This window comes from Terrapene carolina, unplaced genomic scaffold (assembly GCF_002925995.2).
Source record: "Terrapene carolina triunguis isolate 2854851 unplaced genomic scaffold, T_m_triunguis-2.0 Scaffold42, whole genome shotgun sequence".
Classification (NCBI taxonomy): Eukaryota; Metazoa; Chordata; order Testudines; family Emydidae; genus Terrapene; species Terrapene triunguis.
Window position 1 is genome coordinate 5,637,122 of NW_020664393.1, and position 16,600 is coordinate 5,653,721.

General features: G+C 43.8%; 1 protein-coding gene across 2 annotated transcripts in view; it reads left to right on the forward strand.

Annotated features, from left to right (window-relative positions):
* The first annotated feature begins 580 nt into the window (after positions 1-580).
* SESN1 (sestrin 1) overlaps positions 581-16,600 on the forward strand; it is a 108,993-nt gene continuing 92,973 nt past the window's right edge. For both annotated transcript variants that reach the window (XM_024194293.2, XM_024194296.2), the window contains exon 1: positions 581-1,259. In XM_024194293.2, coding sequence (XP_024050061.1) covers positions 981-1,259 — 279 coding nt within the window. In that variant the 5' untranslated portion in view covers positions 581-980. The remainder of the gene's footprint in view (positions 1,260-16,600) is intronic.

Genomic DNA, 16,600 nt, shown 5'->3' on the forward strand with positions numbered 1-16,600 from the left:
CTATTACCCAATACCCAGCCCTCTTCCTCGCAATGGGCTAGGCACATTGCCTGCTGGGAGTTGTAGTTTTATTCAACAGGCGCAGGAGTTCGGCTGGACTACAAATCCCAGTAGCCCTCGCAACAGAGAGCGGCTCCCTAGCACGATTCTCCGTCTCTTCGTCATCGTGATTGGCTCCGAGTTATGCCTCTGAACCGTGATTGGCTGAAAGGGCTTGTCTGTCACCAAGCGGCAACGGGACGGGTTGGGATTTTACAGTTAGTTAGACAAGGGTGCTGTCCTTGCGGGAGGCCGGGCCGGGCGGGGCGTGCGCTCGCTGTTCTCTTAGCGGAGCCCGGAGCACAAGGGGGCGGGGTCCGCGTAGATCGCTCCGGCTGCCGCCGCCGTCGAGGGGGAGCTGGCCCGAGCGCCCAGCGGTTCCCGGGATAGGACTGCGTCGCTGCCTGCACCCTGCCCTGAGGCCGGGAGCCGCCCTCACCCTGGGGCTGAACCGCCGGAGCCGGGACGTGTCCTCTGGGCCCTGGGTGGTAGCAGCGTCTCTTCCCCCCCCCCCCCCGCTTCTCCCTATGGGAAGCTTCCTGGCTCTGCAGCAGCAGCGGCGGCCGAGCCTTGCGCGCTGATTGGAAATCTCCCTCGTCCCTGCCTGGACCTTCGCTGCCCGGGACGCGGGGGGCTGCCCAGGCTCCAGCAAGAACAAAGCTCCGCAGCCCTCCTCACCTGCCGGCTCCCGCCCCCGCTCTGCCATGGTGAGGGGAGGCCGGGCCCCCTGCGCCGAGAGCAGCATCTGCCCGGGGAGGCGAGACGCTTGACGGCTCTGAGGGCGAGAACTGACAAAGTGGGGGACATCCGCGGGCTGGTGGTGACATCCATGGGCTGGGCCCGCACTTTATTTTTCTTCGCGAACTGGTGGTGTTACTTCTACACGAGGCGAAGCTGGTGAAGGTTTGGGCGGCCTGGAGCCGATCAGAGAGCGAGGGAGGATGGAGGAGGGAGAAGTGAGGTGGGATGGGCTGTGCAGCAGGGATGCCAGCACCAGAGACGCTGCCTTGGAAAACATCCGGCAAGCTGTTTTGAGGAGAACAACACAAATTTCTCCTGTAAAGGAGGATCCTCCTCCTGAGTCATCGGAAGGACACTTGGCTTCTGCTACAGCTCTGGAAAGATTGAATGAGATGCTGGCTCGCCTGCTCATGCTTTCCAAGAGATGCCCCTTTAGAGACGTGAGAGAGAAGAGTGCGTCTATCCTAAGCAATGTTCAGGTAAGAGTCAATGCCCCTTTCAGCAAACACCTCTCCAACTTCTTATCTTTAAAGCGTCTTAGAATGCCTCACATTTGTAACTGGCGTTATCGTGATGCAGGAAAAAAACCCCATAAGGCTGTAGTGCATCTTCATCTGTTAAACACAGGAAAGCTTTCGTTTTTGACTCTCTAGACTGTTGTGATGTTCAGTCCGTTAATAGAATGACTATGTTAAGTTCTTAAGATTATTAGCTGCAAAATAGTATTAACTTCTGAATAACTTTATATAATTTGACATAACCAAAATACCGGCACAGTTTAGTTGTATCAAACGAGTATATAACACTGATAAAGGAAGTTATCTACTAAGAACTTAACGTTTTTACATGGGGAGAAGTGCTGTCTCTTGAACATAATCAGCTCCTTTTGCAAATGAATTCCAGTGCAAGCTTTCACAATGAAAAGTGGGTTTATTGTTGGGACACAAGTACCTCTGGGACTCAATATATGCCTGAAATATTATTTTAATATATTTGTCAGATGTTACAAGGGCTGTGATTATGCCAGTCTTGTTAATACAAAATCAAGCATCATTCACATGTTTGCCAACTAAAAATAAACAAGATTAGTATGGGAAAAAATCAGATTTAAGATTGTTAGAAAATATCAAGATCTTTTAAAATATGCTTTCTCCTCTGAAGCTTATTTTTGAACTATAATCTTGATTAACAGGGCCATCCTTACCCATATGCAAAATATGCAGCTGCGTAGGGCACCAGGACATTTGGGGCACCACCCTGCCTCTTTCCACCCCTGCTCCGCCCCAGCCCTGCCCCCACTCCACCCCTTCCCCTGAGCTCCTGGGGCGGTGGGAAGTGGAGCGATTGGCCCCAGCCCACTCTGCTCTGCCGGCTCCCAGCCGCGCCGCTGGTGAGTGTTGGGGGCGATTCCCCCAGACCCCCAAGTCTGGGAGCCAGGGGAGCGGAGTGGGCTGGGACCGGGTCACTCCACTTCCTGCGGCCCCGTGAGTGTGGGGTCGGGCCCGCCCTGCAATCACCAGGCGTCAGGAAGTGGAGTGACCTGGCCCCAACCTGCTCCGCCCGCTCATGCTGTTGGACTGTTCCCCCCTGTACCTCAAGCCTGCTCCTGTCCCCCACAGACTTTGGGTGCAGCCCCACCGCGCTGAGGCCAGCCACCCATGGGGGGGCTGCGTAGGGCACCAGAATGTCTAGGGATGGCCCTGTTGTTTGATAAGGTCAGTCTGTTACAAATGAAAATATAAATCCCAAATCAAATAGAAATAATCATAATTGTTGGTGATAAACAAATTCACAAAGACTCAAGGGTTTGATCCTGAGAAGAACTAAATTAAACCTCTATCATTAAAGTTATGGTCTCGCAGTACCTGGCAGTATTGAGCTCTAAAACTGACATGTTAAGAATAGAAACTTTCATAGTTTCTTTGTTTTGACTCTTCTGAAACCTTCACAAATGGCTAATAAATATTGTTATCCTTCCACCAAAGGATATCACAGTACTTTAGAAACACTACCTTTATGCAATAGTTATTAACTTTTTACAGATGAGAAAATTGAGGCACAAATGTTTAGGTGGCATGAACTAGGCTACAAAGGAAATCTGTGGCAGAGCCGGACTTAGAACCTAGATCTCCTGGCTCTCAGAGTTGTGCTGTTCTCCTTTCTCTCATTGCATTCATAGACTTTTATTAATTTAGTTGCAAAATAACCTAAGAAAATGTTTTTGAAATTATATTTTATCTTCAGTTGGTTCTTGTTTTGTTTTTATTACAGTTTAAACTAAGTACAAATGTAATCTTGGTTTGCAGATTGAGGGAAGAGGAAAGTTTTCTCTTACCCTTGAAAAGTTTTTCAATGGTGTGTAATTATATGACCAGGTGATCTCTTTTGTATATAGACTAACTCATGCTGATATGCATATCAAAGCAACATTTTGGGAATCAAAATGATAAATCCAAGATGGTGCATGAGGAATCACTTTCAGATATCCTCATATTAACACTTATTTGTTTAATTTGTTAATGATAAGCTAAATTAGATCCAAAGATGTAAGATTGAAATATTGTTAGATCAGTATTTTTCTCCAGTAAAAAAATTTTGGAATAAGGCCCAACCTTTTAACACTGAGGGTAATTAACCATTGAAAGAAACCTGACTAGATGACTTTCTGAAAGATACGTTTTACTGAAACACAAATTATTGGGCACAATACAGGGTTGACTGGGTGAAGTTCTATGGTCTGAGATATACAGGAGGTTAGACTAGATGATCTAATGGTCCTTTCTGGCTTTAAAACTTATGGAACTATGAAAGATTCTGAAGTGTTTGAAAATTTAAACCCTGTTTGGGGATTTTGCTATGGGCCTTTAAAAAGCCAAGAAACTATCTGGCAGAATGTTATCAGTTTGCTAAGAGTTTGGATGTAATTGATCCAAATCAAGAAGTCACATGATCATATATAAGCTATTGTGATTAAAAAAAAATAGATAATGGATGATAGATGAAAGGGCTACAAGACAGCAGACTGCTGGCTCCTAAAGAAAGAGGCTACAATAAAGATCTCATAGCGAACTTAGTTAGGAGAAAGTGAAATCTCACACAAACTAATACCCACTTCTTTGTTCTCACTTATTCTACAAGTGTGTTTCTTTTCAGTGTTTTGGTAATTACCTTGGAAGCCTGGTGTTCTGATTCATTTTTTATGCCTATAAATCAATCCATAATTTTGTTAGATTTCAACAAACATGGGACCTTTTTGTTCTTTTTCTATTTGAATATTATTGTCTCTAATCTTTGAAGCAGTAATTTGGGGAAGTGCGGTGGAAAATTGAATTAGTTTGTCAGTCCCTTAAAGAAGCCACTAATATTTTAGAGGAGAGTCTTGCGGAGATGCTCTTATTTTCATCTAAAACTAAAAGTTGAATTTGGTGGCAGTACCTGTAGATGTTAATAAAACTCCAGAGTAAATTCCACTAAATGGCCTTTGTTGTCAATAAGTATGTGTGGGAGGCCACAACAGCCTCCCTGAATGACCCATAATGAGTTTTGCATCAAAATTGTATAATACTCATAGGAAAACATTGCCTTTGTGGTTGTTTTGGAACAGTATTGCTGGGAGATCAGGACTGGATTATTTCTTCCATTTTGTAGACTGTGGTTTGCTGGCTGTGAAACTAAGGAAAATATTACATACCCATCATCAAGCACCATTTTGGCCCAAGTCCCCCATCAGCTACATTTTGCAATGAAGATAAAAATAAATGCTTTATGAAACATTCAGTTTACCTGTGAAACTTGCTATTTTTAGATTAACAGAGGAGTAAATAGCTCCGTGAAATTAAAAATGGTTTGGCGTTTTATAGGAATAACATCTGAACTTTTAATTCTAAAGGTCTATTAATCATATTATAGGACATGAAATGATACTGATCTCTGTTCTTAATTTCTCTATTAAACTCTAGTAATATAGTATTACACAATATGGAAGTCATTCTTTATAAAGAATTGCTTTCAAATACAAATGAATTCGGAGTTATTTAAAACTTTTATCTTTTGCTTCATTAATGTTCTTGTCTGTGACAGTCTGTTAAAGAAGTTACTATGTTTAATTTAAATTCCTACTAATTAGTTTTAAATATTCATTTGCAGTATCTTAATTTTTCTTGTATGTTGTTGTAGAAGACGTTGTAACACGAGAACGTACTTTTTGTACTTAATCAGACAGCTCCACCTATTTTGCTTACTTCAGCAATCTGAAAACTCAGAAGAAGCCCTTTTTTTGACACGCAAACTTTTAGTGCAAACAAACTTAATTTGAGTGCTTGTTCTTGCTGAGAATTGACATGTCACCTGGAAAATACTAGCAAACTGAACCACTTTTCTTTCTGCTTTGAAACTGACTAGTCAGAAGCCAGATATAATGTATAACATAACAGGAAATAATTTCAACCCAACTGGAATACTTCTATTAAAATGTTGCTGTTTAAATAAAAATATTAGAGGGACAACATGACCTTGAATTACATTTGCATCTGAATGATTTACATACTATTACTACAAGAAACACCTAAGATTAATATATCTGAAAGAATTTTTTTCAATGTTACTTTATGCATTTGTAGTTCTTTGCATATAGTCAATTGCACTGTATTGTTTGTGATTATTTGCATTGCTCTATGAACTGTTTTTGGGGGGAGCTCACATGCATGGTTTTCCCCAGTATTTACTTGTAACTTAGCAACAGACCTGTTGGTTTTTTTCTGAGTTTGGGGCCAGGAGGATATCTTCTCTTTCTGGGACCGCTGCATAGGCCTGGGGAGTAGAGAAAGAAACTGTGGGGGAGGTCTAGGCAAGCCTTTGCTTCTGCTTCTCAGCCCACTGAATGGGGGGGAGGGGGGGAGCTAGTGGACTGGGAAGATGAGGGAGTCTCTGTTACTCACCCAGACTTCTGTATAGTTCATGATAACAGGAACTGATAATGTGGGTGACTGCTGAAGAGACACCTCATGATTTCCCCAGGCTCCTGCATGGAGCCAGGAAATGGGGAGGAGTATGTCCGTCTCTCCCTAAGCCCCTGCATGGGAAGCTGGGAAGCTCCCTTAATTCAGACCCATGCATAGGTCTGGGAGCATCTGGCTGCAGCTGGAGTAGATGTCAGGCCCTTTCCTTCCTCCACAGCACCTGGGATAGATAGCTTGCTTCTGCAAGCTCCCCAATTTGGCTCAACAGATTTTGGTTGTGGGGTGCTCTAAAAATATGTAGACAGTGCTTTGAAGTTGCAGCTTGGGCTCTGAAACCTATCCCCCCCTTCAGTAGGTTTCAGAGGCTGAGCTTCCAGCCTGAGCCACAACTTTAAAGTGATGTTTTCACACTGATTTTTAGAGTGCTAGCCCAGAGTCTGTTGACCTGGGCTGGGAGGCTTGTTTCCATGAGCTGTGTAGACATACCTTAGGTAAGTGGTTCTCAGCCAGGGGTATGTGTACTCCTGGGCCTACGCAGAGGTCTTCCAGGGGTACATCAGCTCACCCAGATACTTGTCTAATTTTGCGACAGGCTATATAAAAAGCACTAGCAAAGTCAGTATAAACTAAAATTTTGTACAGACAGTGACTTGTTTATACTGCTCTATATACTATACACTGAAATGTAGGAACAATATGTTCTAATTTTATTTTATAATTACATGATAAAAATGAGAAAGTAAGCAATTTTTCAGTAATGTGCTGTGACACCTTTGTATATTTATTCCTGATTTTGTAAGCAAGTACTTTTTTAAATGAGGTGTAACTTGGAAGTACATAAGACAAATCAGACTTGTGAAAGGGGTACAGTAGTCTGGAAAAGTTGAGAGCCATTGCCTTAGGTGGTTGATCAGGAAGGATGTTACCTCTCAGGTTCTGTTGAACATCAGAAGAAGAAGTGTTCACCTTACCCGTTGCTAGATTTCTCCTGTGGTGCCAAGGTAAACAGATGTCATTCTCATTTACTTTGAGCAGTTCAGATGTGCTGGCCACTCATTGCACATGATTAAGCTTGTCTTACAGGGAGTGAATAACATTTCTGGACTGGGTCTTTGGTTGTCAAGGCAGTTTAGCTCAGTGAATGTGGTGCTAGAACAGGATTGAGCAGACCTTGATGCTGTTCCAAACTCCTTCATTTACTTACTGTGTAACCTTAGACAAACCACTCTGCCTCAGTTTCCCCTATTCAAGATGAGGGTAATGATGCTTTCCTTTGTTAGCCACTGAGCTTTAATGAAAAGTGGTAGAAAAAAGTTAAGTGGTGTTGCTGGATAACAGGATTTTCCTTCAGGATATTTCAGTATATTATTTGGGTAGTTTAAATTGACCCTGCTACTGTATGATATTTAATGCTTAATTTGTAATGAAAGAGGTGCCCGGGCTCAAGCAATTTTTTTTTCTTTCATAACTGGCGTGGCAAGCCCAGAGGTGCTGGGGCCATGTACTGCCAAGCCTAGAGATGCCGGGGCACTGATGGTACTGTCAAATATTTTCATGTTTCCGTACGTTGCTTGCAGTCATTCAGTAATAGCGGAAGCTTCCCTCAGATTACATTAATAATCTGTTCAGGAAGGATTTGTTTACATATCCTCTCTTTCTAGGCTAAAAAACAAACCCAACTGGTAAATGCTAATCTCTTTACAGATCAAACATGAAAAAATCCAGCACAGCTTCTGTTCACTTAGTACTCCACTGTTTAGTAAATGAACATATGTATTTTGATTTTTTTCCCTGCATTTTCTTCTACCAAACCAGTTTGAATGTATTTTCTGTGTCTTCCCAGTCATTCAAAGTGGCCAGGGAAGGGAATTAGTGGTCTGCTATTAGAGCCTCTCCTAAAAAGTCCTGTTGCCATTCTATCCATTCTATCCAAGTTGCAGCAATCTTTGCTTTGTTAGGTGCTCTTGGTACTATCAGTACTGAAAAAAGTATTGAAGACCAACTATGACTTGCCTAAACGAGAGCTCCTGTTTCTGAGGCTGGCAGAGGCTACAAGTATTATATGGGTATTGATCTTAGTCTTCCAGGTGGAGAGAAGCTTCTAAACCTCTTAACCAACATCAAACAGTCTGCTTCGTGAGATACCTAAAGTTTCTCATTTACTAGATGAAGCAAATTCATTGGCATCAAGGAGGTCATAAAAGCCTCTTTTATTATGCTTGTGTATGGAGTGTTTGCTTGCATAAGAAAAGTATGTCAGGCATGTGTCTGTCTTTGAACAGTTTTCCTTAGGACTTGTCTACACAGGGAGGTTTTCGTGAAGTGTCTTGGTTCTGTTCTTTTTAATAAAAAATTACCACTGTACACACAATACCATCCCATCCTATGAATTATATGGCCAATTATTGCAAATAGTATAATCTACTTTGGAAGTGGATTAAGTTAATTGTGGAATGAGTTAGTGCAGAGTAAAGATTTGTTGGTGCATTTTATTTCACCATGACTTGATATTCCAATTATCCCACCCAGCATCTTTTCATGCCAGGACTGTCTTACACAAGGAAACAGGCACCTTCTACTGTTCTGGGGTCACCTTGACAGGATGTCACCTCCCTCATTTAAACGCTTGTTTGCAGGCAAGATCATCTCTGTATGTGATTGCAAACTCCTGGAGTTGCATATCACATCATGTAACACTGTTAGAGTGGCCATGCCATATGCAGCTGCCTGGAGTCATGCAGATGTACTGGATTTTCTCTGCATTTGGGGGAAAGAGATGGTGTAGCTTGCCTTAATCAATGACAGCCATCATACTAAGCATACATATGCCCTTACTGCTTAGCAGATGCCTGTGAATGGTCACTTCTGGAACAGTGTCAATACTACGCCAAAGCAAGGACCTCTGTCAGGCTTACAAAAGTAAAAGACAGTAACAGGATGTCTAGCAACACTCCAACTACCCGTCCCTACTTCAAGGAGTTGGGAGAGCATATTTCCTGGGAGGCCATAATTGAAGCTCAGTTTCTTGTGGACAGCACCGAAGGTAGTGAGGCTGTGGACCCTAAGATCATCCACAACTTTGAGAAAGAGAAGGAGATCTTCCCTGAAAGCCAAGATCTCTTCTCCCACACAGGAGCCTGAGGCAGACTGAGGCGATGTCTACACTGGGGATCTGCAACCTTTGGCACATGACCCGTCAGGGAAATCCGCGGCGGGCTGGGACGGTTTGTTTACCTGCAGTGTCCGCAGGTTTGGCTGATCGCAGCTCTCACTGGCTGCGGTTCACCGTTCCAGTCCAATGGGGGGCTGCGAGAATTTTTGCATTTAAAAACAGTAGTTCGGATTATCCTTTCTTAAAACTGGAGTGAGTAGTTGTGAGAACATACTGGGTCTCAGATCAGACTTCTGAATTCTGTGCTTATGGGGATATATTACAACCCATTGCTTTGAGATGATAGAGAGAAGACTGTATATGAACTTGCTGAAACTCTGCATGTTAAGGTTCTGAAGGCTTGAACTAATGGAGTCAGGTCATGCTGCTAAATTCCGTTCATGTTGCTGTGGTGGTATACTATAAAGCTGGGAGGGAGGGGAAACAGTTATAGCATCTGATTGGAGACCACTTTATTTGGAAGACAGTCTTTTCAGAGCAAGCTCTCTGATTGGAAAGGCCAATCTGCAAGTTGAGTGCCAGACAAGAAAAACTGTCCTACAAGTGAAAAGTCAGTGTTCAAGCAAACGACTGAGCTTCAGGAAATTGCTTCAATAGACCTGTCAGTTCTTAAGGAAAACTAACTCACTTCTGCTGCAAAGAAACTTGTGCATGACAATTTGAGTGAGAGGCAGAATGTCCAGAATTTGTCTGATTCTTGTATATGTTGCAACTAATTCTTAAAGTGTGTGTGCCTCGCTGTTTGGAGTAGCTCACAACTGTGAGTGCCAGTCTCAGGTCAAACTGTCAGAAAACAGGGCAGACACCCCAAACTGGTAGTATATTTTATAATTAGATTTTTACTAAGTCAGTAACAAATGTGAACTCGTGGATCACTATATTAGCCTTACCATGGAGTCCCAGGCAGTCCCCCTTAGGCTCTCCAGCCCATTTGCCACTCAGACAAACTGGACTTTGTGATGATGGCCCTTTATACCAAATATCACATTACATTAGGTTACTCCCAAACCCAAAGGGCCAGTCACTTACCTTAGGTCAGTGGATACTCTCAGTCTCACACCAAAGACAATGCTGGCAGCAAATTTATCTAGTAAACAAGGTCTATTAGCTAAGAAAAGAAATAAGTTGTTGTGAGGTTAAAACAGGTAAAATACATTAACAGGTGAGTCAAAGTTTGTAAGTCCAAAATGTTAACAGAGTTGTAGTAATCTGCTAGATTTCCAAAAGTTCCTCAGGGTTATCCAAAGTAATTCTGGGGATCTCTGTCCACTTGTTTGGTATTCTACCTTGTTTAGAATCTAAAACAGTTCAGAGATGTAGGATCATTCCCTTAAACCAGTATTTTTCTTCAAGAGAGATCCCTGTGGGTGCTCCACTCCAGGTGTTGGTGCGCCCCTGCGCCTTCGCTCAGAGATTTTGACAGCAGTACTCGTACTGGTTGTGCATGCGCAGAGCCTGCCCCACGCGCTGAGCATGCCTCAATAGTATGCGTGCGCAATTGGTCTCCTCAGTTCCTTCTCTACTGTCCCCGGCCTGAGATGGCGCTTAGCAGACTTGACAGAGAATTTTCTCTCACCTTGTTTTAAAATGTCCTTGTTAGCTTAGCTTCCCAATAGTAGTTTGATACAACTTCCCCTATCTCCTTCTCTCTATTAAAAACAAAAAACAAAAAAACAAAATCCTTTTTCTTTTTCCTGTCAGCGGCAGCCGCTTCCGACATGCCTGGCTTCCCAGGCTTTAAGCGCTGCTCTACCTGCCGCAATGCCATTCCCATCTCCGATGGCCACTCCCAATGCATAAAATGCTTGCGGGGGGGGGGGGCCCCCACCCCCCCCCCCCCCCCCGCCCAAAAATGGGCCCACTCCAGCAAACCACTCAGGACACCGGTGCAGATGAACCCTCATGCACAGCAAATGCCTCTCATGCAGCCCTAACCACAAAGAGGCGCTGCAGCACTGCAATTTACCCAGTCAAGGGACCTGCAGGTGTCACCTATACTGCAGTCAGCCCTACTTGACACCTCCTCCTCTCCGGGCACTCACACAGGTTCTGGACAGCTTTCTCCTGCTAACTTCACACTTCTCCTGCCCCATGGATGGCACCACCCATGCCCTTCCCACCACAGTTGCAGTATTGGGCTCCATGAGCACCTTATACTCGGGATCCCGCTCTATATGCCACCAGAGGCAGGAACGAGACCTGCTTGGTACTGCCAGTAGACAAATCTGCCACTGAGTCACAACATCAGGCAGCCGCTTCACACCTGCAGGAACAATCACAGTCTACCTCCTCCAACCCAATAGACCCAGTAGTTACACCAGACGAAGCAATACTTCATCCTTCTCTGACGTCCTTAAATGATTTTCAAAATTTCAGGACCTCTTTAAAAGAGTTGCTAATGAGCTAAGGATTAACCTGGAAGAAATTCCTGAACAACAACATGAGCTAACCGACATCCTGCAACCATCTACTTCTTCCAGGATTGCATTACCTATAAACGCAGCCATTGTGGAACCTGCCAAAGCCATCTGGCAAACACCGTCAGCAAGCCTACCTACCTGCAAGAGAGCAGATGGGAAATATTTTATCCTTTCCAAGGGTTCTGAATTCTTTTTCACTCATCCAGTGCCAAATTCACTGGTAGAAGAAGCAGTTAACCAAAAAAACAAGCACCAGTTTCCCCCACTCCACCCCATCTGACAAGGATAGTAAGCAAATTAGATCTGCTCGGGTGTAAGGTATATGCGTCTTCCACATTACAATTCCGCATAGCTAATTATACAGCCGTTCTGGCAAAATATGACCACAAACTATGGTAAATTGATGGAATTTATTGCTGACATTCCAGAGAGGAAAAAAGCAACAATTTACAGCCATAGTTTCTGAGGGACAAATCCATCTCCCGTACTGCTCTTCCGGCTGCCCTTGATGCAGCCAATAATGCAGCAAGATCCACTGCCACAGCAGTTGTCATGCGCCAAGATTCATGGCTCTTGTCCTCTTCCTTTCCTCGGGAAGTCCAAAATACCATTGAGGATCTCCCCTTCGATGGCGACAAACTCTTTGCTTCCACAACGAATGATGTACTTCATTCCACGAAGGACTCAAGGGCAATGCTCCGGTCTCTAGGAATGCAAACCTCTGCAACCAGAAGGAGACTATGTAGATACCAACCTTACCAGTGTCCACGTTACTCCACATATTCCCATCAATCTCATAGACCACATGAGTAACAACAGCAATGCTAGAGACCCAGGTATCAACGCTGCTGTCTCAACTCATCAGCAGCATCTAAATCCCCTCCGACTAATAAGCAAATTTGAAGCCTTGGTCGAGAGTTTAGAAAACACTATATTCCCACTTCAGCGCTGACACTGCCTGCCTCTATTTTTGGACACTGCCTATGCCCATTCTCCCATCAATGGCAGAACATTACCACCGACAAATGGGCTATAGAGGTCGTCACAATTGGCTATTCCATCCCTTTCCTATCCTTGCCTCCCACACATCCCCCCCCACTCCCCCGCCACGTTCCTCTTCAGGGACCCCTCTCATGAGCAACTGCTCCTCCAAGAGGTACAACATCTCCTTCAATTGGGAGCAGTGGAAATTGTGCCCCAACATCACAGAGGAAAAGGTTTCTACTCCCATTACTTTTTAACAGGAAAAACGAGGATGGCGACTGATTCTCGACCTCAGACAGCTCAACAAATTCATCAAAAAGCAAAAGTTCAAAATGGTTACCCTCACCACCATAATCCCAGTGCTGGAGCAGGGCGATTGGTTTTCAGCCCTCGACCTACAGGACGTCTATTTTCATGTGACTATACATCCGGCCCACAGACGTTTTCTTTGCTTTACCCTAGGTTCAACACATTTTCAATACAGAGTGCTGCCCTTCGGCATATCCACTCTCCCCCTCCCCCCCGTGTTTTTTCCAAATTCCTCACTGTCATCACTGCCTACCTCAGGAAAAGGGGGGGGGGGGGGTTATAATATTCCCTTACCTCGATGACTGCCTCCTCAGAGCCTCAACGCTCAACGAAGCTCTTCGATCCACACAGCTGACCATCGAATGCTTCCTGTCCCTTGGCCTACAAATAAACATTTCCCCTGATACCACTTCTCCACAGGGTTCTGACAAAGATACGGACAGATCGTGCCACGGTAATTCTGATTGCCCCGTCGTGGCCCAGACAACCATGGTAACCGTTCCTCACCAGAATGTCAGTTCGCCCACTGATTCCACAGCCCCTCAATCAAAACCTCTTATCACAGCAACACGGGAGATTTCTCCACTCCAACCTATCCATGCTTTACCTCAAAGTTTGGTTCCCACATGGTTATCACAAAATGAACTAGCATGCTCAGAACAGGTTCAAAGAGTACTCTTACACAGCAGAACACAATCTACTCACACCACCTATCTCTGAAAGTGGAAGTAATTCACACAATGGTGCTCAACCAAACAAACTCCTCCCACTTCCACACCTCTTCCACTGATACTTGACTATCTCTTAGACCTTAAGCAATCTGGCCTTTCTTTCAGCTCCGTGAAAGTCCACTTAGCTGCTATTACAACCACAAGATCGACGATACCTCTGTTTTTGCCCATCCAATGACCAAGCATTTTTTTCAAAGGGCTCCAATCCCCATACCCGGACATTAAACCTCCCACCTCGCCGTGGGGCCTCCATTTAGTATTAACGTGCTTGACTCAACCTTTCGAGCCACTAGCGACATGCTCTCTTACACCTCTTCATGAAAACAGCATTTTTAGTGGCAATTACCTCTGCCAGACGTGCAGGAGAAATAGCAACTCTCATGGCGGACCCACCTTACACAATATTTTTTAGGGACAAAGTTACTCTCTGACTACACCCCAAATTTCTTCCAAAAGTGCATTCATCCTTTCACATCAATGAACCGATGCACCTACCAACCTTCTTCCCCAAACTGCATGCAAACTCCTTCGAATCCACGATGCATACGTTGGATGTACGCAGGGCTCTGTCCTTTTATTTGGATAGAACCAAACCTTTTAGCAACTCTTCCAGACTCTGTCTCCATTGTGGAGCAATCCAAAGGAACACCTATTTCTACCCAGAGACTTTCCAACTGGATCTCGAATTGTATCTGACTGTGCTATCAAATAAAGGATGCAACTCCTGCCTCCATCAGAACTCACTCCGCTAGAGCTGTAACTACCGCCGTGGCTTTTCTACGCAAAGTTCCTCTGGCTGACATTTGTAAAGCAGCCGCATGGGCTTCTGAACATACATTTAAGCATTATGCCCTTATTCAAGGCCCTCTCACTGATACACAGTTGGGCAGAGCTGTATTATCTACCGTATTCCTACCAGATCCGAAGTCCCTACCTCCTTGAGATACATTGCTTTTAAGTCACCTAGAGTGGAGCACCCACAGGGACATCTCTCTCGAAGAAGAGGAGGTTACTCGCCTGTGCTCCACTCTCCTCCCCTCTACTTCGGAGTTGGGGTAGCCTCTGTTGTAGAGAAGGAACTGAGAAGACCAGTCGCGCATATGTACTATTGAGGCATGCTCAGCGCATGGAGCAGGCTCTGCACGTGCACGACCAGTACAAGTACTGCTGTCAAAATCTCCGAGCGAAGGTGCAGGGGTGCATCAACACCTGGAGTGGAGTACCCACAGGGACACTCATCTTGAACATCAGTTACTGCATAGGTGAGTAACTGCCTCTTAGATCCTGTTCACAGAAGATAATTTGAACAGCGTACTCGCCCAAGTGGGTTTTCCTTTGTTTGCTGTGTGTGAGGAATGCCCACAGGAGTTTGTGAATTTTCATTGTGAACTTAATGGCCCTTGCCTCTAAGTTAGTAATCTTCATTTACATTTCCCAGGCTCCAATCATGTTTAATGGGTAAACATAATTACTGGGATATATGGTATGTAAATTGTAATGTAACAGCATATAACAATCCTTCATTAGTTTTCATGAAGTTTACACACCAAGTAAATTCTCATTTTAATACTAAAACACCCTTTTGATCTAGGGTTAATTAAGTACAGGAATATACATAATGTAAATAGTCTTCACTTTTTTGTAACCTGTTGATTGCTGTCATTCACATTTCCTTTGAACTAAATTAACACTTGAGTGAATTAGTACACCTAACAGTCTTTTGATATTCATGCACAAGTTAATTGGGCTATTGCTCAGGCCAGCTCAGGTCAGAGCAATAGCCCATCAGCATCACAGGTGAAATTCACTTCAATGCAGGGTCTGGATTTAAGGGTTTAAGTGGTACAAAAGTCCATCAGTAGGCCCTCTGCATTGTAGTGAACTTTGCCCAGCCTGAGTAGGAAAACAGTTTCTAGATTAACAAGGTCTGCAGCAATGAGTTGGTCTGTACCTTCTAGTGTATTTTAAACTAACAGATTAGCTAAAATGTACACAATTAAGATATTCTTTGAGAATCGCCTTGATAATCTTAGTGTTTATAAAATCTGTCATTTTTAGTAAGCTTATTTTTAGTTCTGTTCTGGTTTTCTGAAACTAAAAATGACTATAGTTAGCCTGTGTAAACTCTAATTTCTGTGGGTGCTTTTTAAAAAACAAAAACTATTCTCTCAAACTGTGATCAAACAATTTTGCACTGCTTCTGTGGTACAAGTACAGGAGTATTTGCATTCATTTCTTTCTCCCTCATCTGGAGTTTGTGGTCCTCTTTATTTATTTAAAAAAAAAAAAGTAAACCATATGTGTATCTGTTTAATTCGGAGCTCTTTATTCTAGATTGAGAACACTGTAATGAAGAGTTTTTGGTGCTTAAGTTTGTCACTTTGAACTAAGCAAAACTAGCATGATTGATTTGGTGTTCAGTGTTATGCATTAAAGCATTTGTTCTCTAACAATTACCAGACTGTAGTTACAAAAAATATTACTGTCAGTAAACAGTGGCCAAAGTACTGCTAAGAACTATAAATGGTAAATAAAACTAAGGAGCTCATTTCAAAAACAAAAGTACAAAGTAATTTAGGCCCCCATGTGTCAGAGGCCCATTGGTGGTATGTATCAGCAATTCCTATCAGGCCTGACAAACTCACTACACTGAACACATTGCTGTTCGAGAACAGGTCCCCGACCTTCCACAATGCCCGAGCTCGAAAGGTAGAGAAATATGCCCCTCTGGCCAAAACCTTGAGAGCTAAGGGTTATCAGGTCCAGACACACGCACGGATCGTCGGAGCCTTGGGCGCAGTGCGTGTGTTTGGACTTGGTAACCCTAAACTCTCAAGGTTTCGGCCAGAGGGGCATATTTCTCTACCTAATGAACGAGTGCTGAGAAAATGCGGAATCAGTCAACCCTACGCTCGGCTGATGCAGCAACTCATGGTGTCAGACGCCATCAGGTGGTCAAGGCACATCTACATAGAACACATCACTGGACATCGGCAATACCAGGAGGGATGAGCTGGAGTGCTGATGAGAAGCGCAGTCAGGAAAGTAACTGAAATACTTTCCTCATGGATTGTATTTCAGTTACTTCATGTATAGTTCATTCCATGTACACTTCAGTATACATGGACAACCTACCTAATTCTCAATTACTGAGGGACGATCTCTACTCATTGATATATTTTGCTTTCCACAAACAAATCTCTGTACAACTTTTCATGAGTGATGTGCCCGAGTATTTGGATTCTA